Genomic DNA, 25,705 nt, shown 5'->3' on the forward strand with positions numbered 1-25,705 from the left:
TGTCAGGAGGAATGGGCCAAAATTCACCCAACTTATTGTGGGAAGCTTGTGGAAGGCTACCCGTAACGTTTGACCCAGGTTAAACAATTTAAAGGCAATGCTACGAAATACTAATTGAGTGTATGAGAACTTCTGACCCACTGGGAATGTGATGAAAGAAAAAAAAGCTGAAATAAATAATTCTCAACTATTATTCTGACATTTCACATTTAAAAAAAAAAAGTGTTGATCCTAACTGACCTAAGACAGGGAATTTTTACTAGGATTAAATGTCAGTAATTGTGAAAAACTGAGTTTAAATGTAATTCGCTAAATTGTATGTAAACTTCCGACTTCAACTGTATATAGCAGCACTATTTATTGGAATTATGTATGTCTTTCCCATGGCAGAAAATCTCCTTTCTAATCACATTGAAGAGGTTTGAATTTAAGTATGATCAATGAATGTCCCCGTTCATTTTAACATCATGCTTGGATGGATGGCTCCTCTGTGAAGTTTTCATATTTGTTTTATGATGTCAAAGTAAAAGCACTGATTTGTGTGCAATATCATCTTGCAGATACAGTAGGCCACACTGGATTTAATATTGTTGAGACCACCAATTTAAGCCTGATAGATGGCAAATTCTCTCCTCATTCATTATATAATGTATTCTGTCAAACTGGAGCTTGTTCCTTATTTCGCTGTTTTGAGCCGTCACCCTTGTCCGCTTCATTAATGGTACCCTAATACATACAGTGGGGAGAACAAGTATTTGATACACTGCCGATTTTGCAGGTTTTCCTACTTACAAAGCATGTAGAGGTCTGTAATTTTTATCATAGGTACACTTCAACTGTGAGAGACGGAATCTAAAACAAAAATCCAGAAAATCACATTGTATGATTTTTAAATAATTAATTTGCATTTTATTTAATGACATAAGTATTTGATCACCTACCAACCAGTAAGAATTCCGGCTCTCACAGACCTGTTAGTTTTTCTTTAAGAAGCCCTCCTGTTCTCCACTCATTACCTGTATTAACTGCACCTGTTTGAACTCGTTACCTGTATAAAAGACACCTGTCCACACACTCAATCAAACAGATTCCAACCTCTCCACAATGGCCAAGACCAGAGAGCTGTGTAAGGACATCAGAGATAGAATTGTAGACCTGCACAAGGCTGGGATGGGCTACAGGACAATAGGCAAGCAGCTTGGTGAGAAGGAAACAACTGTTGGCGCAATTATTAGAAAATGGAAGAAGTTCAAGATGACGGTCAATCACCCTCGGTCTGGGGCTCCATGCAAGATTTCACCTCGTGGGGCATCAATGATCATGAGGAAGGTGAGGGATCAGCCCAGAACTACACGGCAGGACCTGGTCAATGACCTGAAGAGAGCTGGGACCACAGTCTCAAAGAAAACCATTAGTAACACACTACGCCGTCATGGATTAAAATCCTGCAGCGCACGCAAGGTCCCCCTGCTTAAGCCAGTGCATGTCCAGGCCTGTCTGAAGTTTGCCAATGACCATCTGGATGATCCAGAGGAGGAATGGGAGAAGGTCATGTGGTCTGATGAGACAAAAATAGAGCTTTTTGGTCTAACTCCACTCGCCGTGTTTGGAGGAAGAAGAAGTATGAGTACAACCCCAAGAACACCATCCCAACCGTGAAGCATGGAGGTGGAAACATCATTCTTTGGGGATGCTTTTCTGCAAAGGGGACAGGACGACTGCACCGTATTGAGGGGAGGATGGATGGGGCCATGTATCGCGAGATCTTGGCCAACAACCTCCTTCCCTCAGTAAGAGCATTGAAGATGGGTCGTGGCTGGGTCTTCCAGCATGACAACGACCCAAAAACACAGCCAGGGCAACTAAGGAGTGGCTCCGTAAGAAGCATCTCAAGGTCCTGGAGTGGCCTAGCCAGTCTCCAGACCTGAACCCAATAGAAAATCTTTGGAGGGAGCTGAAACTCCGTATTGCCCAGCGACAGCCCCGAAACCTGAAGGATCTGGAGAAGATCTGTAGGGAGGAGTGGGCCAAAATCCCTGCTGCAGTGTGTGCAAACCTAGTCAAGAACTACAGGAAACGTATGATCTCTGTAATTGCAAACAAAGGTTTCTGTACCAAATATTAAGTTCTGCTTTTCTGATGTATCAAATACTTATGTCATGCAATAAAATGCAAATTAATTACTTAAAAATCATACAATGTGATTTTCTGGATTTTTGTTTTAGATTCCGTCTCTCATAGTTGAAGTGTACCTATGATAAAAAATTACAGACCTCTACATGCTTTGTAAGTAGGAAAACCTGCAAAATCGGCAGTGTATCAAATACTTGTTCTCCCCACTGTATGTAGCGCACTACTATTGACTAGGGCCCGTGGGGCTCTGGTCAAAGTATTGCACTATAGAGGGAATAGTGAGTCATTTGGGACACAGCCCTGCCCTAACCCCACGATACACTGTAATACCAGGGTATCGTCAGAGCCTTATGTTTGTGAAGAAATAAACACATAGTAGCCCACACAAAAGGCTCTAGCCTGGGTATATTATACAGTTACAGGTGATGGAGCTGTACCTGCCCTCACAGAATCAATGCATTTCTTAATAATTAAAACTGATGGTGAATTAGGCTGGACAACTAACACAGTCTCACTTCAGTAGCATGGTGGTTGAATTGCCTTCGGAAAGTATTCAGACCCCTTGACCTTTGCCACATTTTGTTATGTTACAGCCTTATTCTAAAATTGATTAAATCGTTTTTTCCCGTTATCAATCTACACACAATACCCCATAATGACAAAGTAAAAACTGGTTTTTAGACATTTTTGCTCATTTATTAAAAATATAAAAACAATATCACATTTACTTAAAAGTATTCAGACCCTTTACTCAGTACTTTGTTAAAGCACCTTTGGCAGCGATTACAGCCTCGATTCTTCTTGGGTATGACGCTACAAGCTTGGCACACCTGTATTTGGGGAGTTTCTCCCATTCTTCTCTGCACTTCTTCTCAAGCTCTGTCAGGTTGGATGGGGAGCGTTGCTGCACAGCTATTTTCAGGTCTCTCCAGAGATGTTTGATTGGGTTCAAGTCCGGGCTCTTGCTGGGCCACTCAAGGACATTCAGAGACTTGTCCCAAAGCCACTCCCACTTTGTCTTGGCTGTGTGCTTAGGGTCGTTGTCCTGTTGGAAGGTGAACCTTCACCCCAGTCTGAGGTCATGAGTGCTCTGGAGAAGGTTTTCATTAAGGATCTCTCTGTACTTTGCTCAGTTAATCTTTGCCATGATCCTGACTAGGCTCCCAGTTCCTGCCGCTGAAAAACATCCCCACAGCATGATGCTGCCACCACCATGCTTCACCATAGGGATGGTGCCAGGTTTCCTCCAGATATGATGCCTGGCATTCAGGCCAAAGAGTTCAATCTTGGTTTCATCAGACCAGATAATCTTGTTTCTCATGGTCTGAGTCCTTTAGGTGCCTTTTGGCAAACTCCAAGCGGGATGTCATGTGCGGAGGAGTGGCTTCCGTCTGGCCACTCTACCATAAAGGCCTGATTGGTGGAGTGCTGCAGAGATAGTTGTCCTTCTGGAAGGTTCTCCTATCTCCACAGGGGAGCTCTAGAGCTCTGTCAGAGTGACCATCAGGTTCTTGTTCACCTCCCTGACCAAGGTCTTCTCCCTTGATTTCTCAGTTTGACCGGGCGGACAGCTCTAGGAAGAGTCTTGGTGGTTCCAAACTTCTTCCATTTAAGAATGATGGAGGCCACAGTGTCCTTGGGGACCTTCAATGCTGCAGACATTTTTTGGTACCCTTCACCAGATCTGTGCCTCGACACAATCCTGTCTTGGAGCTCTACAGACAATTCCTTCGACCTCCAGGCTTGTTTTTTTTCTCTGACATGCACTGTCAACTGTGGGACCTTATATAGACAGGTGTGCGCCTTTACAAATCACATCCAATCAATTGAATTTACCACAGGTTGACTCCAATCAAGTTGTAGAAACATTTCAAGGATGATCAATGAAAACAGGGATGCACCTGATCTCAATTTCAAGTCTCATAGCAAGGGGTCTGAATACTTATGTAAATAAGATATTTCGGTTTTTATTTTTAATACATTTGCAAACATTTCTAAAAACCTGTTTTCACTTTGTCATTATGGGGTAATGTGTTTAGATTGATAAAGATTTGTATTTATTTAATCAATTTTAGAATAAGGCTGTAACGTAAAAAAATGAGGAAAAAGTCAAGGGGTCTGAATACTTTCCGAAGGCACTGTATGTGCTGTATGGACACTGTACATAAAATGCATATATATACAGTACATACACGTACACATGTAAACTTTTCATGCACACCATTAAAACATGTATGGGTAGTTTCCCGGACACAGATTAAGCCTTGTGCTGGACTAAAAAGCAAGATCAATGGAAAATCTCCATTGAAAGTGCTTTTTAGTCCAGATTTAAGTTAATATTAAGAATAGCCTGAATATTGTCTATGTAAATGTTAAAATCTGTAAAAATAAAAATAAAAAAAGTAAATGGAAAGCATTTATGCAATAAAACATCTCTTTTTTGGTAAAGGTTGTTTTTCTCATTGTCTTCCATCAGATAGGACTAGTGTTGTGTAGGAGAACACAACAAGATGAATGTATAAGCCAGTAAATAGCTTTGCTGTAAACCTGGTTGTAAGTTATAGATCAGGGCCCATATTTACAAAGCATCTCAGAGTAGGATCAGCCCCCCTGTCCATGTAATCTTATTCATTGTGATCTAAAAGGCTAAACTGATCCTAGTTACTAGGTGAACCTAGAGCCCACTGTTACACTATACTCGCTGAGTCTAGGGGCCCTAGGCTTGCCTAATTGTTCTGTAACCTGACTAGGTGTGTTCATTAACATGGAAGTATGAGTGTGTGGACCTTGTTGGGTGTGTGTGTGTACCTGAGGACAGCAGGCTCACTTACCAGGGATCTAGGGGGTCAGCACTGGCGTGACTCCGTGGCCATCACTTCTTGATCAGCACTTATAATCTGAAGCCAGGCCCTGGTCCTGGGCCTGTATTCATAACACGTCTCAAAGTAGGAGTGCTGATCTGGGATCAAGTCCATGTAATCTTTTTCATTATGATCTAAATAGGCTAAACTGATCCTAGATCAGCACTACTACTCTGAGAAGCTTTATGAATACGGGCCCTGGTCTGCTTGACTGCCTCCTCGTGTTTTTAATGGCTGCCTCCTCCTTTACTCCCTCACAGACACTCCACATAGTCAATGTGATTGTTCTATTCATACACCAGCCGCATTCTCATGGCTCTGCTAGAAGTATCCTCCGCTGATGCTAGCCAGCTGGGTTAGCCCGCTGACAGTCTTTTGAAATCGATTGAATAAAGTTGAATAAATCTGTTACAGTAAAGGCTGTATGATTTCTTAATATGGTGTCAACTTATTCATGTGGTGTAATAGTTATTTGCGTACACAAATGTTTTGTTTTGTTTTTTTAAACCATCAGACCAGCAGTTTATTGGAAGACAATCTTGGAAAACAACAACTGAAGAATTTTAATAATACAGTATGACAACTGATTCAATTCAGTACAATAACACTATCTTGGTCAAAGAAAATTCTGCATCATGCTGTGGCTACTGCTTCATTGTGTTTTTGATGTTCCACCTCTGTCCGGAGCAGGTCTGAAGCACCAGCGAGTGTCCGAAGTAAGCGTTCGCCTGTATCACCTCCAGACAGCGACCCGTGGCTCTGTTGATGATTGAGTCGTTCTGAAGGACAGAGGAAATCAAATGTTCTCAATTGAGTAGGCTACTACCTTCATGTGACCTCACAGTATTCATAAAGAGTCTCAGACTAAAAGTGCTGATCTAGGATCAGTTTAGCCTTTTAAATTATAATGAATGGACAAGGGGATCTGATCCTAGATCAGCACTCCTACCCTGAGATGCTTTATGAATACAGGCCCTGATCACTGTGTCAGCAACAGTCCCCTCCAGGCACCTTCTAGCATTTTGTATTTCCGCTTCACAGGTCCGTACAATGTGGTGTTATTACAGTGTTACTACACAGGGTTGGCCTGCACAGGACCATACAATGTGATGTTATTACAGTGTTACTACACAGGGTTGGCCTGCACAGGACCATACAATGTGGTGTTATTACAGTGTTACTACACAGGGTTAGCCTGCACAGGACCATACAGTGTGATGTTGTTACAGTGTTACTACACAGGGTTGGCCTGCACAGGACCTTACAATGTAGTTATATTACAGTGTCACTACACAGGGTTAGCCTGCACAGGACCTTAGAATGTGATGTTATTATAGTGTTACTACACAGGGTTAGCCTGCACAGGACCTTACAATGTGGTTACAGTATATTACAGTGTTACCACACAGGGTTAGCCTGCACAGGACCATACGATGTGGTGTTATTACAGTGTTACTACACAGGGTTAGCCTGCACAGGACCTTACAATGTGACGTTACTACACAGGGTTAGCCTGTACATGACCGTACAATGTGACGTTATTACAGTGTTACTACACAGGGTTAGCCTGCACAGAACCATACAATGTGGTGTTATTACAGTGTTACTACACAGGGTTAGCCTGCACAGGACCTTACAATGTGGTTACAGTATATTATAGTGTTACTACACAGGGTTAGCCTGCACAGGACCTTACAATGTGGTCATATTACAGTGTCATTACACAGGGTTAGCCTGCACAGGACCTTACAATGTGGTTACAGTATATTATAGTGTTACTACACAGGGTTAGCCTGCACAGGACCTTACAATGTGGTCATATTACAGTGTCATTACACAGGGTTAGCCTGCACAGGACAATACAATGTGGTGTTATTACAGTGTTACTACACAGGGTTAGCCTGCACAGGACAATACAATGTGGTGTTATTACAGTGTTACTGCACAGGGTTAGCCTGCACAGGACCTTACAATGTGATGTTATTACAGTGTTACTACACAGGGTTAGCCTGCACAGGACCTTACAATGTGGTTACAGTATATTATAGTGTTACTACACAGGGTTAGCCTGCACAGAACCATACAATGTGGTGTTATTACAGTGTTACTGCACAGGGTTAGCCTGCACAGGACCATACAATGTGATGTTATTACAGTGTTACTACACAGGTTTAGCCTGCACAGGACCATACAATGTGGTGTTGTTACAGTGTTACTACACAGGGTTAGCCTGCACAGGACCATACAATGTGGTGTTATTACAGTGTTACTACACAGGGTTAGCCTGCACAGGACCATACAATGTGATGTTATTACAGTGTTACTACACAGGTTTAGCCTGCACAGGACCATACAATGTGGTGTTGTTACAGTGTTACTACACAGGGTTAGCCTGCACAGGACCATACAATGTGGTGTTGTTACAGTGTTACTACACAGGTTTAGCCTGCACAGGACCATACAATGTGGTGTTGTTACAGTGTTACTACACAGGGTTAGCCTGCACAGGACCTTACAATGTGACGTTACTACACAGGGTTAGCCTGTACAGGACCGTACAATGTGACATTATTACAGTGTTGCTACACAGGGTTAGCCTGTACAGGAGCGTACAATGTGACGTTATTACAGTGTTACTACACAGGGTTAGCCTGCACAGGACCTTACAATGTGGTTACAGTATATTATAGTGTTACTACACAGGGTTAGCCTGCACAGGACCGTACAATGTGACGTTATTACAGTGTTACTACACAGGGTTAGCCTGCACAGGACCTTACAATGTGGTTACAGTATATTATAGTGTTACTACACAGGGTTAGCCTGCACAGGACCGTACAATGTGACGTTATTACAGTGTTACTACACAGGGTTAGCCTGCACAGGACCTTACAATGTGGTTACAGTATATTATAGTGTTACTACACAGGGTTAGCCTGCACAGGACCGTACAATGTGACGTTATTACAGTGTTGCTACACAGGGTTGGCCTGCACAGGACCATACAATGTGACGTTATTACAGTGTTACTACACAGGGTTAGCCTGCACAGGACCTTACAGTGTGACGTTATTACAGTGTTACTACACAGGGTTAGCCTGCACAGGACCTTACAATGTGACGTTATTACAGTGTTACTACACAGGGTTAGCCTGCACAGAACCATACAATGTGGTGTTATTACAGTGTTACTACACAGGGTTAGCCTGCACAGGACCTTACAATGTGGTTACAGTATATTATAGTGTTACTACACAGGGTTAGCCTGCACAGAACCATACAATGTGGTGTTATTACAGTGTTACTACACAGGGTTAGCCTGCACAGAACCATACAATGTGGTTACAGTATATTATAGTGTTACTACACAGGGTTAGCCTGCACAGAACCATACAATGTGGTGTTATTACAGTGTTACTACACAGGGTTAGCCTGCACAGGACTTTACAATGTGGTTACAGTATATTATAGTGTTACTACACAGGGTTAGCCTGCACAGGACCATACAATGTGGTGTTTTTACAGTGTCATTACACAGGGTTAGCCTGCACAGGACTTTACAATGTGGTTACAGTATATTATAGTGTTACTACACAGGGTTAGCCTGCACAGGACCTTACAATGTGGTCATATTAGTGTCATTACACAGGGTTAGCCTGCACAGGACAATACAATGTGGTGTTATTACAGTGTTACTACACAGGATTAGCCTGCACAGGACCATACAATGTGGAGTTATTACAGTGTTACTACACAGGGTTATCCTGCACAGGACAATACAATGTGGTGTTATTACAGTGTTACTGCACAGGGTTAGCCTGCACAGGACCTTACAATGTGGTTATATTACAGTGTCACTACACAGGGTTAGCCTGCACAGGACAATACAATGTGGTGTTATTACAGTGTTACTGCACAGGGTTAGCCTGCACAGGACCTTACAATGTGATGTTATTACAGTGTTACTACACAGGGTTAGCCTGCACAGGACCATACAATGTGGTTACAGTATATCATAGTGTTACTACACAGGGTTAGCCTGCACAGGACCATACAATGTGGTGTTATTACAGTGTTACTGCACAGGGTTAGCCTGCACAGGACCATACAATGTGGTGTTATTACAGTGTTACTGCACAGGGTTAGCCTGCACAGGACCATACAATGTGATGTTATTACAGTGTTACTACACGGGTTTAGCCTGCACAGGACCATACAATGTGGTGTTGTTACAGTGTTACTACACAGGGTTAGCCTGCACAGGACCTTACAATGTGATGTTATTACAGTGTTACTACACAGGGTTAGCCTGCACAGGACCTTACAATGTGACGTTACTACACAGGGTTAGCCTGTACAGGACCGTACAATGTGACATTATTACAGTGTTGCTACACAGGGTTAGCCTGTACAGGACCGTACAATGTGACGTTATTACAGTGTTACTACACAGGGTTAGCCTGCACAAGACCTTACAATGTGGTTATATTACAGTGTTACTACACCGGGTTAGCCTGCACAGGACCTTACATTGTGGTGTTATTACAGTGTTACTACAAGGGTTAGCCTACACAGGTCTGGCATGGCAGGGGCTTGTTGCGGCCCTATGCGCTACAGGAAACGAAGACGAGTAAGTAAGTAAGTAACACGGTATAAGAGCAACTTAAATGGAAAGAATGAGCCATAGTTAAAAATAAAAAACTATGTCAACAAGAGTCTGACCTGAGAGAAGTGCCATATGGTCAGCCTGGTGTTGGAGACTTTGTCACAGTTGAGGAGCTGAGGGAAATTGGAGACTTGGTCGTCCATCAGACAGTGTGTTTCCTCCCCTGTACTGCCCAGAGCACCGAGGAAAAACTGTCCCTCCTTGGTGTACCGACCCAACTAAAGGAACAGGGAGACACTACTGTGAATGGCTGGTCAAGGGCTATCAACAACTATATGTGTTCTCCCCTGTACTGGCCAGAGCACCCAGAAAGACCTGACCCTCTTTGGTGTTCCAACTGGTAGGAGAGAGGCACAGGGAGACAAAATTAAGTAAGTGGTGGATGGTAAAGGGCTATCAACAACAACTAGGTGTGTCCTCCTCAACTGGGAGGAAGACACAGAGACAAGTTACAGTAGTACATGGCTAAATGGTAAAAAGTTATAAAATATTTGTATTTCCCAAATGCTAACACAATCTTTTCAGACACTTTTTTAAAAAGTCTGTTGTATTGTGTTTCCTGTAGAGCAAGTTGTTTCTGTTTCTATTCTTTGAAATTAATTGAAATGATTTGTTATATGATATCATATCATATCTGCTCTCATTCAAAGTGGATCTTAAAAAAACTCTAAAGCATTAACATAATATGATTTTGATACTGTTTTGACTGTAGAACCAGTCATGATATCTGCTACATTTGTATGTCACAGGGGCAAAGGGCTACATTCTGGTAGTTTGCTGACGTTTTGTCTATGTTTGTGTATGAACCACATCATGTCATTTGGTATAAAAACACATTCTGGTATAAAAAAAATGCATTCTGGTATAAAAAAGTTCCCCTGCTGATTTTGCTCTCACAGCTTGCAGGCACAGTGCATCTCCGGTGAACCTAGAATATGTCCCAAATAGCACCCTATTTCCTATAGTTCACTACTTTTGGTCAAAAGTAGTGAACTAAGTAGGGAATAAAGTGCCATTTGGGACATATACCTAGTATAATAGGTTACCTGGGGTCCCATTCCGTGACAGGGGTGCAGGGTGGCTGTGTGGTTCACCTTCTCTCCCTGGTCCATACACAGATGGGTCGCTTTGCTACTACGAATCTACAGGGAAAGAGCAAGAGAGAGAGCGAGAGAGAGAGAGAGAGAGAGGGAAAGAGAAAAAGACAGAGAGAACAGGTAGGAAAATGTTTATGAATGGAGAAAGCTACTTGGCTGCTAAAAGCATCTTATGAGTGTTTGATGAGTGTTCAGTAAAACTTTGTGTAGACCCTGTCATCAGTCAGACTCACCTCCCCGTAAAAGACGGTGTTGTTGTACCTCCTCATCTCTGGATAGACGTTGTCCAGGTACCACTCAAAGTTCTTACATTGCAGAGATTTCCTCAATGCTACCCTCTGAGAGATGTCCCCATAGTCTATCCCATGGTTCTGGAACAGGGAGTGGTTGATTACAGATTGTGTTCCAAATGGCACTCCAAAGTAGCCTCGCGAGCCATCCTGATCTCGCAAGCTTACAATAATGGTTCGCTGCAATTCCAGGTGGCTCGTGAGGCTAACCTCATTGAGCTCTGGTCAAAAGTAGTGCATTATATGGGGAATGGGGTGCTATTTGAGACACAGTCACAATTACAAATATGTAACATCAGCAATGAAACGTATGGTGTACATATACTGTATAATGTAGTTAGGATAATGAATAGATACATTTTAATAGACTAGTGAAAATCTAGGTAGGGGAATAAGCGTTTTATCTGAATTTATGTACTCAAAACTGGTCATAGATCAGTGTTTAGGGGCAACTTCATCTGACTCCCTGACCTAGAGTTCCATCTGAACATACATTTTCATTTGCCCCAAAAAACTTTTAAAAAACTGACTTTAATCAGTATTTAGGAGCAACTCACCTCCATTGGGATGTTCCAAGCCAGGTAGACATGCGACTTAAACTGGTCCATCCAGACCTCGGCCACGCGCAGGGCATTACGCCGCGTGCTGGAGGCTATGTTGCTGTGATAGGGCTTCTTCATCCTGGCGATGTGAGCCACCCTGGAGCAGGGCAGCACCTCCATACTGCCCCCACACAGCCACACCTGGTAGTGCATGTTGGTGGAGAAAATATTATGAGAACAGAACACATACCTTCACACACAACAAATGTTCTGCAGGACTAACACAAATAAGAAGGCAAGAAGAAAAACACATGAACAAACATAACCCAATGCTTAGCTCTACTCATAGAACCACAATTGCGTACTTGCTGAAATAGGACAAGACACACAACAAATACAGGGTACAGAATGCACTATTCACACACTAGTCACCCTGCCTCTCGCCTCCCTAACATAGAATGATTGCATCCCAAATGGCACCCTATTCCCTTTATAGTGCTGTACTTTTGACCCAATTATGCTCAGGCTTCACAGAAAAATGGGTGCCACACAAACCTTGATCCCCAGTTCGATGTTCTCTCCTCCGTAGACGTCCATGCCAGAGTCCAGCAGCCCCAGGTGCCCAAAGTACTCCCGGTTCACCACAAAGGAGCAACCAATCATTGCAGGAGTTCTGCGGGGGGAAAGAGGGGGATTCTGTTTTCCTCATTTTGTCAATGGGGGTTTTCTAAATTCAAGTGTTTATTTAGTTGTGTGTGTGCGCGTGCAGGTGCGTGCCCGTGTGTGTGCCTGTGTGTGTGCATATGCGTGGCCGTGTGTGTGTGTACGCGTGCCCGTTCCTGTGTGCATATGCGTGCCCGTGTGTTTGTAGCCTACCTAATGGGTGCGGAGGTGTCCCCGTCATCCCACCACTGTTTGGGGGGGTTGATGTACATGCACCACAGCTCCCAGTTGTAGCCATGGCCAGAGTTCTCATAGCGCTCCAGCTCAAACGTCTCATGCTTGATGTTATCGATGGAGGGCAGGATGATCCTCTTGTGGTCCTCTTTGATTCTGGTCAGAACCGGCTCAGCCCTGACATAAAGAGATTGACAGATGGGGTCGGAGGTTTCTTAAGATCTTCTCTCTTCTCCCTCCCCCTCTTCCTCCCTAAGCCTCAAAGTCAGTCCCCCTAGTTCTTCTGAGTTAGGTTTATAAGTTCTTATTTTTGAGTCGACTCAAAGGGTTGCGACTCCATATGGAGAAGCAGCTTCCTGTGTAGTGGGTAGTTCTTCTGTTTATCTGTGGGCCCTGGTCAACTCTAGTGTGTACATAAAGAACATACCAACCCCGTGACAGTACTTGATTACTAGGCATACTTTTAAAACCGTCAGTTCATAAAATCTTATGGAAATTCACTTCTTTAGACTTTCATCACAAATATGGTCATGCAGATACAGTATGTTAGATGGCTAGATGGTTAGTAGTAGTATGCAATTCCTTCAGCTGGAAAATCTCACATTGCTGCGTGACCAACTGCTAAATTCAAGTATTCCTTCTGATCCACCCTTTAAGTCAAAGTTTGTTAAACCATCGATCCCAACAACTCAAAGTTCAAGTTGAAACGCACACATACACTCACCAGGAGGGTGTGAACTCAACGTGGGCATCGAAGAATCCAGTCACCTCACCACTGGCTGCCTTCCAGCCCTCGATGCGGGCACGGATCAGTCCCTCACGCTTCTGGTTCCTCACCATTTTCACCAGGCCTGGGTAACGCTTGTTTACATAATCCTCCAATGGCCCTTTCAGTTGTTCTAGGACACAACCAAATACAACTAAGCAAAGCTATACCCACAGACAAACATATGCATGCAGACACATCAGCATGCATGTACGCACACAGGCACGCACGCACACACACACAGAGAGAGAGGAGATGCATCTGTTTTCATGGGCCCCAGCACTCCAGTGCTTTCTAACAGTCTCACAACAACACCAGGGAGAGTTGGGTGTTTCCTGAGCTATGGCTTCTGCTCTATCTTTTTTCTCTCGCACAACTGATCAGTTTTTCCCCCCTGGACACACTCTCAGAACCCCCACTCCTCTCACAAAAACACACACTGGTGGATGTGCTCAGTAGTGTGCAACTGCAGCCCATTGGTTCCTGCATGAGCCAGCACGACATCTTCATGCCCTTGACACTTTGAATGTGGGTCAAAAGGGAAATAAAAGTATTATCTGAGTTTTTTCACCCACATCTCCCGGAGTCCTCCTTACTAGATAGCTGGAGTGACACTTGCAGACAGTGTCTTTTGCTCCCACCTGCAGAACACCTGCCCTCACTGTCATTAACAGAACTGCGGGAAAACAGTGCCCAACAGGCGGGAGCCCTAACTAGCTAGCTTGTTAGAAACACTGTGTGCTAGCTTGCTAGTTAGCTAGCACACGGTGTCGCCCCAGCCTCCCGCCTGCTGAGAAAACAGTGCCGAGGTGGGTCAAAGGACACTCTCTACCGGAGTATCCCCCCGCCTACCGCTAGAACAGCAGGTGGGAGGATGGGGGGACTGTATGCTAGCTAACTAGCTAGCTTGTGAGTTAGTGACACTGCGTGCTATCTTGCTAGTTAGCTAGCACACAGTGTCACCCCCGCCTCCTGCCTGCTGTGTACCGGACTAGCTGGCTAAGCTAGCACACATTGTTCTTTGCTCCCACCTGCCAAACACCTGCCCTCGCCGTCGTTAACTGAACTGCGGGAAAACAGTGCCCGACAGGTGGGGGCGAAGGACACTGTCTACCGGTGTAAGGCTAGCAAGTTACGGTTGTCACCACTGCCCCTTCTTCTGTGGGGTTTATCGACGGGTGGCATCCAACGTTATTGTGCATTAATGCCACCTACTGTACTGGAGCGCCCCTGCCTCCCGCCTGTCTTTGCTTAACTTTTTAGGGATAGGGGGCAGCAATTTCACTTTGGATGAATAGCGTGCCCAAATTGAATTGCCTCCTACTCTGTCCCAGATGCTAATATATGCATATTATTATTACTTTTGGTTAGAAAACACTCTGAAGTTTCTAAAACTGTTTGAATTATGTCTGTGAGTATAACAGAACTCATATGGCAGGCAAACTTCCTAATAGGAAGTGGAAATTCTGAGGCTGGTCGATATTCAACTCATCGCCTGTTTAAATCCCAGTAAGATATGGATCTGTTTGCATTTCCTACGCCTTCCACTAGATGTCAACAGTCTGTTGAATGTTGAATGAAGCTTATACTGTGATGTGGGGCCGGATGAGAGGGGAATGAGTCAGTGGTCTGGCAGATTGCCAGTTCCTGGTCACACACATTCCACATGATATCGCCTTGCGTTCCATTACTTCTACAGACACGAAGGAATTCTCCGGTTGGAACGTTATTGGATATATATGATAACAACATCCTGAAGATTGATTCTCTACTTAGTTTGACCAGTTTATTCGACCTGTAATACAACTTTTTGAAGTTTTCGTCTGAGTTCGCCTGGACCTGCGCGAGCGTTTGGATATGTTTACTAAACGTGCTAGCAAAAGTAGCTACTTGGACATAAATACCGGACATTATCGAACAAAACAACCATTTATTGTGGAACTAGGATTCCTGGGAGTGCATTCTGATCAAGATCATCAAAGGTAAGGGATTATTTATGATGTAATTTCGTATTTTTGTTGACTCCAACATGGCGGAGAAATGTTTTTATGTCTGAGCGCCGTCTCAGATTATTGCATGGTGTGCAATATCTGACACAGCGGTTGCATTAAGAACAAGTGTATCTTTAATTCTATGTAAAACATGTATCTTTCATCAAAGTTTGTGATGAGTATTTCCCGTTATTTGATGTGGCTCTCTGCAATTTCTACGGATATTTTGGAGGCATTTCTGAACATGGCGCCAATGTAAACTGAGATTTTTGGATATAAATATGCACATTATCGAACAAAACATACATGTATTGTGTAACATGATGTCCTATGAGTGTCATCTGATGAAGATCATCAAAGGTTAGTGATTCATTTTATCTCTATTTCTGCTTTTTGTGACTCCTATCTTTGGCTGGGAAAATGGCTGTGTTTTTTGGACTTGGCGGTGATCTAACATAATCATATGTTGTGTTTTCGCTGTAAAGCATTTTTGAAATCGGACACGATGGGTAGATTAACAAGATGTTTATCTTTCATTTGCTGTATTGGACTTGTTAATGTGTGAAAGTTACATATTTCTCAAAAATATTTTTGTATTTCCCGCGCCGCCTTTTCAGCGGAATGTTGTGGGGGGGTTCCGCTAGCGGAACGTGTGTCCTAGAAAGGTTAAACATTTACAAATAGAAGTATAAAAAGGGGTTCCTGCAGATGCAGGAATGCCCACATACAGGAATGCCCCGAATTGCAGGCCACAATTGCACCCTGCTAAATGTGCTGGCGGGTGTGCAGTGGATGTGTGGCCGAGTGGAGAAGAGTTATGCAGACAGTAAGAGGGTGTGTGTTATTTATTTGCATGCCTCTCCATCTCAACCACTGCAATAGCTTCTTTTCCCCCCTCCATGATGGATTGCTGGCCCTATGCCATCCCGCCGTGCCAAGAACGTTGGGGAAATTGACCAGTCTATATCTCCTTTTTCTCTTTCCCTCTCTGCCCCTCACTTTGTACTAAATTCTCTTCCAACCTTTGACTCTCTCCTTCTACCCACATCTCTCCCTCTTCATTTCTATTTGCACCTTTCATTGTCTCTGTCTTCCTCTCTCTAACCACCTCTCTCTGCCCATTGCTTACTTTCTTCACAACTGTCCCTCTCCTCACTTCCTGTCCCCCTCCTTGGATGGATTTTGTCAAACAGACATGTTCTCTTGCCTTGATTTGACTGTTCTGTCCGTGCAGCAAAACAGCATGTTGGACAAGGATGTCTTTATAAAGCATAGAATATAATATCATTACATTAAATGCATAAACAAATTGTACATCATATGAATATGTATCAATGTACACTACTGTTCAAAAGTTTGGGGTCACTTAGAAATGTCCTTGTTTTTTTAAACAAAAGCATCCCGGAGTCGCCACTTCACTGTTGACGTTGAGACTGGTGTTTTGCGGGTACTATTTAAAGAAACTGCCAGTTTAGGACTTGTGAGGCATCTGTTTCTCAAACTAGATACTCTAATGTATTTGTCCTCTTGCTCAGTTGTGCACCAGGGACTCCCACTCCTCCTTCTATTCTGGTTAGAGCCAGTTTGCGCTGTTCTGTGAAGGGACTAGTACACAGCGTTGTACGAGATCTTCAGTTTCTCGCATTGAATAGCCTTAATTTCTCAGAACAAGAATAGGCTGACGAGTTTCAAAGAAAGTTATTTGTTTCTGGACATTTTGAGCCTGTAATCAAACCCACAAATGCTGATGCTCCAGATACTCAACTAGTGTCAGGTTTTGGCCAAGACTGTTCGGGTTTTTGGTCACTAGATGTCCCCATTGCACCTTTTTTGTACCTTTTTGTTTTTCTTGCTCCAATTATTGTTTGCACCTGTAGGTCATTCCCTTGTTAGTATTTAATCCCTGTGTGTTCCTTAGTTCCTTGCTCTGTGTTTGTAAGTTAGCACCCAGCCCCAGCCCAAGCCTTGTTTTATTCAGTGTTTTCTCTTGTTGGATTTTCCAGAGGTTCTCTGGTTTAGTTTTGTGTATTATTTGAGTAGTCTTTTGAGGTTTGTTTTTCCCTGCTGTTTTTTACCACTTTGTGGAGTTTCTTTAGTATTTTGGAGGATTTCCATTTTTGTGCCTTTTGGCTTGATTTTTGGACATTGTGGTTTTAGTTTCTTTGCCTGGAGATTTTGTTCTTTATTAAACCACTATCGCTAGTACTGCTGTGTCTGCCTCATCTTCTGGGTTCTGACGATTATTAGTGACTGTTTCTCGCACCGGGTCCTGACAACTAGTCTAAAGAAGGCCAGTTTTATTGCTTCTTTAACTTTTACTGCCTCAGAAACCCGGATCCGGGAGCACCCCCCCCCCCCCCCCCCCACTGACTAGCATAGCTAGCATAGCGTCACAAGTAAATTGTAGCATCTAAATATCATTAAATCACAAGTCCAAGACACCAGATGAAAGATACACTTCTTGTGAATCTAGCCACCATTTCTGATTTTTAAAATGTTTTACAGGGAAGACACAATATGTAAATCTATTAGCTAACCACGTTAGCAAAAGACACCATTTTTTTTACTCCACTATTTTTCCACTCCATCACTAGCTATCACCAATTCGACCAAATAAAGAAATAAATAGCCACTAACCAAGAAAAAACCTCATCAGATGACAGTCTGATAACATATTTATTGTATAGCATAGGTTTTGTTAGAAAAATGTGCATATTTCAGGTATAAATCATAGTTTGCCATTGCAGCCACCATCACAAATCTCCCCAAAGCGACTAGAATTACTACAGAGAGCAACGTGTATTACCAATTTACTCATCATAAAACATTTCATAAAAATAGACAAAGCATAGCAATGGAAAGACACAGATCTTGTGAATTCAGACAATATTTCAGATTTTCTAAGCGTTTTACAGCGAAAACACAATAAATCGTTATATTAGCATACCACATGTGCAAACGTTACCCCAGCATGAATTCAAGGCAACGGGAGCGATAACGTTATCATCACCAAAATATATACATTTTTTCACTAACCTTCTCAGAATTCTTCCGATGACACTCCTGTAACATCATATTACAACATACATATAGAGTTTGTTCGAAAATGTGCATATTTAGCCACAAAAAAACGTGGTTATACAATGAGAATAGTAGCAAAACTGGCCTGAAAATGTCGGGCGCCATCTTTGAGAGTGATCTAGTCTAATCGATAACTAATCATAAACTTGACTAAAAAATACAGGGTTGACAGGAATCGAAAGACAAATTAGTTCTTAATGCAATCGCTGAATTACATTTCTAAAACTATCCTTACTGTGCAATACCGGGTCCGCCAAAGCGAAGCTACACAAAACAAAATGGCGATATATGCGTTTAACTTTTTTCAACAGAACAGCGATTTATCATCATAAATAGTTCTTACTATGAGCTGTTCTTCCATCAGAATCTTGGGCAATGTATCCTTTCTCCGGTCTAATCGTCTTTTGGTCGAAAGATGTCCTCTTGTCCCGTCGAAATGGCCACTAACGTTCGGTATGTACAGGAAAAGTGCCCAGCTCATGGAAGGACGTCACAAATAAATGCCTCAAAATCGCACTAAACGGATATAAATTGCTATAAAACGGTTTAAATTAACTACCTTATGATGTTTTTAACACCTATAACGGGTAAAAACATGACCGGCGATATATTACTGGCTAAACCAAGGCTTGGAAAGAGCCCAGTCCGACGTCCATCGTGCGTCGAGCGCAGGGTCCGAAAGAAAGCTCCTTCCGGTCTTTGGTGTTTTATACAGGCCCTGATTGCGCAATCGACTCCATTCAAATTGTCACCACTTACTGACATCTAGAGGAAGGCGTAGGCAGTGTTTGTATCCTCATAGCATTCACAGGGACATTAAAACTGACCTGGGACCAGAGGCCAAGATTTCTGAAATCTCACTCCCTGTCAGGAAAAGTTCTGTAGAATGAGTTCTGTTCCACTCAGAGACATAATTCCAACGGTTATAGAAACTAGAGAGTGTTTTCTATCCAATAATAACAATAATATGCATATTGTACGAGCAAGAATTGAGTACTAGGCAGTTTAATTTGGCAATGTCAACAAAAAAAAAAGTGCTAACAGCTCCCCCTATTGTTTTTCAACTGTGCTAACATAATTGCAAAAGGGTTTTCTGATCAACTAGCCTTTTAAAATTATAAACTTGGATTACCTAACACAACATGCCAATGGAACACAGGAGTGATGGTTGCTGATAACAGGCCTCTGTACGTCTATGTAAAAATTAAACATCTGCCATTTCCAGCTACAATAGTTATTTACAACATTAATAATATCTACACTGTATTTCTGATCAATTGTATGTTATTTTAATGGACAAAAAAATTGCTTTTCTTTCAAAAACAAGGACATTTCTAAGTGACCCCAAACTTTTGAACGGTAGTGTATATTGGATGTGTGTGTTTTCATTCCATTTCTTCACCAAAATGCACTCTTTGAGATATGTATGTATGTATGTGTGTGTGTGTGTGTGTGTGTGTGTGTGTGTGTGTGTGTGTGTGTGTGTGTGTGTGTGTGTGTGTGTGTGTGTGTGTGTGTGTGTGTGTGTGTGTGTGTGTGTGTGTGTGTGTGTGTGCGTGCGTGCGTGCGTGCGTGCGTGCGTGCGTGCGTGCGTGCGTGCGTGCGTGCGTGCGTGCGTGCGTGCGTGCGTGCGTGCGTGCGTGCGTGTGTGTGTGCGTGTGCGTGTGCGTGCATGCGTGAGTGCGTGTATATTTCTCCTCACCATCATCGCTGTAGTCGTCCACCAAAATGATCTCTTTGAGGAGGTGAGCCGGTGTGTGATTGACAGCTGAGTGGACCGAGCGGAGGATTACTGACAATGCCTCGTTGACAAAGATAAAGATAAGGGAGATGTTTGGAAGATCCCTGGGGAAGCTGGCCTTTTTACACCTGGAGACCACACACACACTCACACACAAAGACAAATGCAGAAACACACGCACACACAGAGAGAGACACACACACACATCATTCACGCACATCATTAGCTATCATCACTAATTACATCAAACACTAATACATCCTTATATATAACAGATAAAGGCAAACAGTGAGTCCATCATTCAATGTTCAGTAATAAGTTACTTGAACCCTGGCAAAAGGTGAGTCCATCATTCTATGTTCAGTAATACGGTACTTGAACCCTCTTATATAAAGCTAATGTCTAGAGTAGCCCTATGTAATAATATGTATATAATATAATATAGCCCACCCTTTTGGTACTACCCAACATTCTAATGTAGGTTTCCAAGTTCATTACCACCACGCAAGATTCTTCTTCTCCAAGTCTCTTCTGTACATTATGATCCCAGTTGATGAGCTCACACATTTTTGTTTTGCAATTGAAAATGAGAACCATGTGCCTCTTCCTGTTCCCCACAATCACGTTTTTTCCAAAAACGTACCAACACAACCCCTCTCCCTAGGCTCACAGTGGGTGCACTGTGGGAGAGAGAGATAAGAGGCCTATTTTTATTGTAGCTTTCGTTATAACGAGAGCCAGCCTTGATGAGAGGAAGTGAGGAATCTGTGGCTGGCTACATCCTAATAGTTCAAAGAGGCTTTTGTTTTGGAGTGTTTACTCTTCGACAGTGTGTAGGTATCTATCCTTCGCGTTATTGCCTTTCCCTCATCTGCGCTGGTCTTAAAGAATTGGACAGGTGAGAGCAAGTCAGCAAGTGTAAACTAGTCAGCAGTCACTTTCGACTGAGATACACCCAAAACATTGAGATACAGTACATCGCAGTAAGTAAGGAAAGGATTGGGTGATGTTACAACATTTCAGGGCTCTAACTCCTAGCTCTTTCTGCTGCATGGCATGGAGAGAGATACCCAATAGAGAGAAGGCTCCCATTCTGGGAGGTAGCTAGACGGTACTGTTCTGTTACCAAGTTCCCATTCTACTGTGTTACCACACAAACAGATATCACACCCAACATGAATCATGGTCCTCTTTGATCTCGAAACAGAGAAACTAAATGACAAGTGCAAGTGAGTCTGTGGTTCCCTGGTGTGTGTGTATGTGATTTTGAATGGGACTGAATTGTGTGTCCCCACAAGGTTAGCTGTACAAGACTGTGTGTGTGTGTGTGTGTGTGTGTGTGTGTGTGTGTGTGTGTGTGTGTGTGTGTGTGTGTGTGTGTGTGTGTGTGTGTGTGTGTGTGTGTGTGTGTGTGTGTGTGTGTGTGTGTGTGTGTGTGTGTGTGTGTGTGTGTGTGTGTAAAGTACTTAGGTAAAAATACTTTAAAGTACCACTTAAAAAGGATCCGCCCCTTTTTTTCAAATTTCGCCTAAAATTACATACCCAAATCTAACTGCCTGTAGCTCAGGCCCTGAAGCAAGGATATGCATATTCTTGGTACCATTTGAAAGGAAACACTTTGAAGTTTGTGGAAATGTGAAAGGAATGTAGGAGAACATAACACAATAGATCTGGTAAAAGATAATACAAAGAAAAAAACAACCGTTCTCTTGTATTTCTTTTGTACCATCATCTTTGAAATTTAAGAGAAAGGCCAAAATGCATTATTTCCAGCCCAGGTGCAATTTGGGTTTTGACCACTAAATGGCAGCAGTGTATGTGCAAAATTTTAGACTGATCCAATGAACCATTGCATTTCTGGTCCAAATTTTGTATCAAGACTGCCCAAATGTGCCTAATTTTCATGTTAGAAATTGTGCACTATACTCAAACAATAGCATGACATTCTTTCACTGTAATAGCTACTGTACATTGGACAGTGCAGTCAGATTAACAAGAATTTAAGCTTTCGCCAATATCAGATATGTCTATGTCCTGGGAATTGTTCTTGTTACTTACAACCTCATGCTAATTGCATTAGCCTACGTTAGCTCAACTGTCCCGTGGACGGGACACCGATCCCGAAGAAGTTTTAAGTTTTTTTTTTTATATATATGTACTTTACTTTACTGTTTATAGTTTTAACAACTTTTTGTTTTACTTCACTACATTCACTACATTTTCCATGACACTCAAAAGTTACTCATTACATTTTGAATGCTTAGCAGGACAGGACAAGGGTCCAATTCACACACTTATCAAGAGAACAACCCTGGTCATCCCTACTGCCTCTGATCTAGCGGACTCACTAAACACAAATGCTTCATTTGTAAATTCTGTCTAAGTGTTGGAGTGTGCCCCTGGCTATCGGTAAATTTAAAAAACAAGAAAATGGTGCCGTCTGGTTTGCTTAATATAATGAATTTGAAATGATTTATACTTTTACTTTTGATACTTAATTGTATTTTAGCAATTACATTTACTTTTGTGTGTGTGTGTGTGTGTGTGTGTGTGTGTGTGTGTGTGTGTGTGTGTGTGTGTGGGGGGGGGGGTGGGGGTGTGTGTGTGTGGGGGGGGGGGGGGGGTGGGTGTGTGTGTGTGTGTGTGTGTGTGTGTGTGTGTGTGTGTGTGTGTGTGTGTGTGTGTGTGTGTGTGTGTGTGTGTGTGTGTGTGTGTGTGTGTGTGTGTGTGTGTGTGTGTGTGTGTGTGTGTGTGTGTGTGTCCAGAGTGCGTGCACGTGTCAATTGGCGCATTAGACTGCAACTTCATAACAAATAAGACCACAAAAAAGCACAACAAAGAAAGAGGGATTAGGCTACAGAGATATTAATAGATGGTTTTAAGAATATTGTATTTTTAACCACAAAGCTAAGTGGTGCCAAAACAAAAACATCTGCTGACATAGCTTTAATCATTAGTCTCTCCGACCATGGCAACAACCCAGTAGCAGCGAAACAACTAAGACAGCAAAGTATACACTACCATGCTTATCAGTTCTGATTAGAGCATGAGCCCAAGATATGGCTGAGATCTAGATATGGGTATCAAATAATACAAAGTGCACACACACACACACACTAATGCTTGGATTGGTCTTTGGAAAAACATAAAAGCACATGAAAATTGTAGTGGGTCTATTGTACTGAAACACTGTTGTCAACTGAGCTACAGTAAGGGCGGCCCTGGTCAAAAGTAATGCTGTACTATATAAGGAATAGAGTGCCATTACGGGCCAAAAAGAATGCACTATAGGGTGCCTAAAACTTACTTGCTGGGCCGGTAGTCTGGTATGGACCGATCCAGTGATATCTTTTGGCTGAGGTAAGCGTCGTATCCATACTTCTCCCTCAGTACTTTCGCGTCGTCCTCTTCTTTTGGGGCTAGGGTGGCGGGGAGTCCCCCTTTACCTCGCCCCCCGAAACCCTCAATCAGCCCCAGGGACTTGGACAGACCTGTAGTTCACACAGTCAAGAAAAGGTCACTATGCTATAACACGTTTGCTTAGTTGTTTTGAAAATCATTGACTTTTAACAAATGAGATAGCTGTATACTAAACTTATGTCCCAAATGGCACCCTATTCCCTATATAGTGCACTACCCTGTGGGTCCTGGTCAAAAGTAGTAGTACACTAATTATAGAGTGCCATTTTGGATGGATCCTAAGCCTCAGACTATGTAAATAACAGCAATCATGGTAGATTTTGAGTTACAGCAAATAAAAAATAACCAATGAGCCAGAGTCATTGTTTTTAGGTGGGTAGGCTAGAGTGCTAGAGTTATAGCCTACCATTAAGCTGTCTGTAGACCACGTCCTCCAATGACCCGAGTCTCTTTAGTAATACTTCATGACTGATGCTCAGACCTTGAGTCGTGCCGTTAGAGCGTGATTGTCTTTTCACATCGTCCTGACCGTGGGTTTTTGTCACTCGGTTGTGGGTGCACTTGGTCCAAAGTGTCATGAACCCCGCAACCGCAATCACGTTCAGCACCAATAACACTCTCCATCGTCTGAACACAAAAGCCATTAAAGTTGTTGATGTCCGGGATCCAAATAGCAGTGTTTTTGGAATAATTCAGGACAAATTCAGGAGTCCTCCTCTTTGCGATGCGCAATAAGGTTCAATGTAGATTTGTGTTTATGAAGGCATTTTTAAAATATATATATACCGTAGACGACATTCCACCTGGAGAAGCTGGTGCTGCAAATCAACAGTAGATAATTGCTATTGTCAAATTGAACTGTGTGTGCGCATTGATAGGCTATCTGCTGGACAGAGAAACAAAGCTGAAACATATTTCGATTGCTCATTTTATAACATAACGTAGACTAATTACAACATTTCACTAATAAGCTTTAACCACCTACCATTTCGCATTGGAGCAATTTTTAGGCTGCGTCCTCGTTCGGGGTAATTTTGGAGCCTGGTCATGGGCTCTCATCCGTGACTTCTCTGTTTAAAATGTATTGATAGAAGATCATGCATAGAAGATGTTAGACAAAAAGACTAGCATATCTTCAGTTTTGAAGAGTCCATATCCTTAAATATTTAAAGAGTCTCAAGTCTGTCTTTCTTTGCATTCAGCAGAAGTGGGCTATGACGCGATTGAGAAGGACTGCGTACTGAGCCGCTGTCTGTCTCTGACCGCGGATCTTCAAAATCGTAGCAGATAAATACTGACCACATAAAATGCATAGGCCTATCCCATGTTTAAGCATTCTCTGTGTAGTTTTGATCCTCCACGTGTAGGAAAAATAATTGTGAGATGTTCTGAGTGGTGTATTGCACGAGTAGACTGCTACACAACCAGTCAGCCTAAAATATAACGGTCCGTGGACGCAGCATCGCCAATGAAAGACACCTCATATGCAGCACAGAAATGCGGCTGAAATAACTCCATTCGAGGTGTCTTCTCATATTCTGACTATTCAAAATAGTGCTAAACGTTTTTCCCCTGTACCCTTATTTTCGCCGATTTCTTATTATGTCCTGTTATTTAATTTAGCCAAATTCTTCCTATGCGCTAGATAGCGCTTAATAATGGCGCGCAGGAAAACACGGAATGGGATTCCTAGGAAGAGATTCGTATTGAACGTTCCTGGTGAGTGTGGCAAGCAGTCACACAGTGAATTAAGCAGATCGTTGATGCGGGTGGGTAGGTTGAATTAACTCACACCAATTATCTGCAATTATACTGCATTCAAATCATATTTTGACTGAAAATTTCCTCCCCTGATTATTGTAGGCAACAGTAAGCCTATGTTCCAAGTTGAAATAATGTATTTGAAATAACATAAAACTGTGACATAATTAAGCAATAAGGTCCGATAGGGTGTGGTATATTGGCCATATACCACAAACCCACGAGGTGCCTTATTGCTATTGTTTACCAACGTAATTAGAGTAGTAAAAATAAAATGTTTTGTCATACCCGTGCTATATCAAGTTTATTTTATATAGCCCTTCGTACATCAGCTAATATCTCGAAGTGCTGTACAGACACCCAGCCTAAAACCCCAAACAGCAAACAATGCAGGTGTAGAAGCACGGTGGCTAGGAAAAACTCCCTAGAAAGGCCAAAACCTAGGAAGAAACCTAGAGA

General features: G+C 42.6%; 1 protein-coding gene across 5 annotated transcripts; it reads right to left on the reverse strand.

Moving 5' to 3' along the window:
• Nucleotides 1-4,431: 4,431 nt before the first annotated feature.
• Nucleotides 4,432-25,175, reverse strand: galnt17 (polypeptide N-acetylgalactosaminyltransferase 17). Of its 5 annotated transcripts, XM_071357295.1 has the most exons (13): nt 24,471-25,175; nt 24,272-24,303; nt 23,892-24,112; nt 23,373-23,556; nt 20,027-20,193; nt 13,211-13,385; nt 12,466-12,663; nt 12,145-12,262; nt 11,605-11,790; nt 10,991-11,128; nt 10,707-10,802; nt 9,717-9,878; nt 4,432-5,773 (listed from the first exon to the last, which is right to left on the reverse strand). In XM_071357295.1, the coding sequence occupies exons 1-13, from the start codon at nt 24,471-24,473 to the stop codon at nt 5,639-5,641; spliced, it is 1,815 nt and encodes a 604-aa protein (XP_071213396.1). In that variant the 5' UTR covers nt 24,474-25,175; the 3' UTR covers nt 4,432-5,638. The 5 variants fall into 5 exon arrangements, with proteins under 5 accessions (XP_071213396.1, XP_071213401.1, XP_071213397.1 ...); XM_071357300.1 differs by lacking the exon at nt 24,272-24,303; XM_071357296.1 differs by having other exon boundaries at nt 23,892-24,303.
• Nucleotides 25,176-25,705: the final 530 nt, after the last annotated feature.

Source organism: Salvelinus alpinus, chromosome 21 (genome assembly GCF_045679555.1).
Source record: "Salvelinus alpinus chromosome 21, SLU_Salpinus.1, whole genome shotgun sequence".
Taxonomy (NCBI): Eukaryota; Metazoa; Chordata; class Actinopteri; order Salmoniformes; family Salmonidae; genus Salvelinus; species Salvelinus alpinus.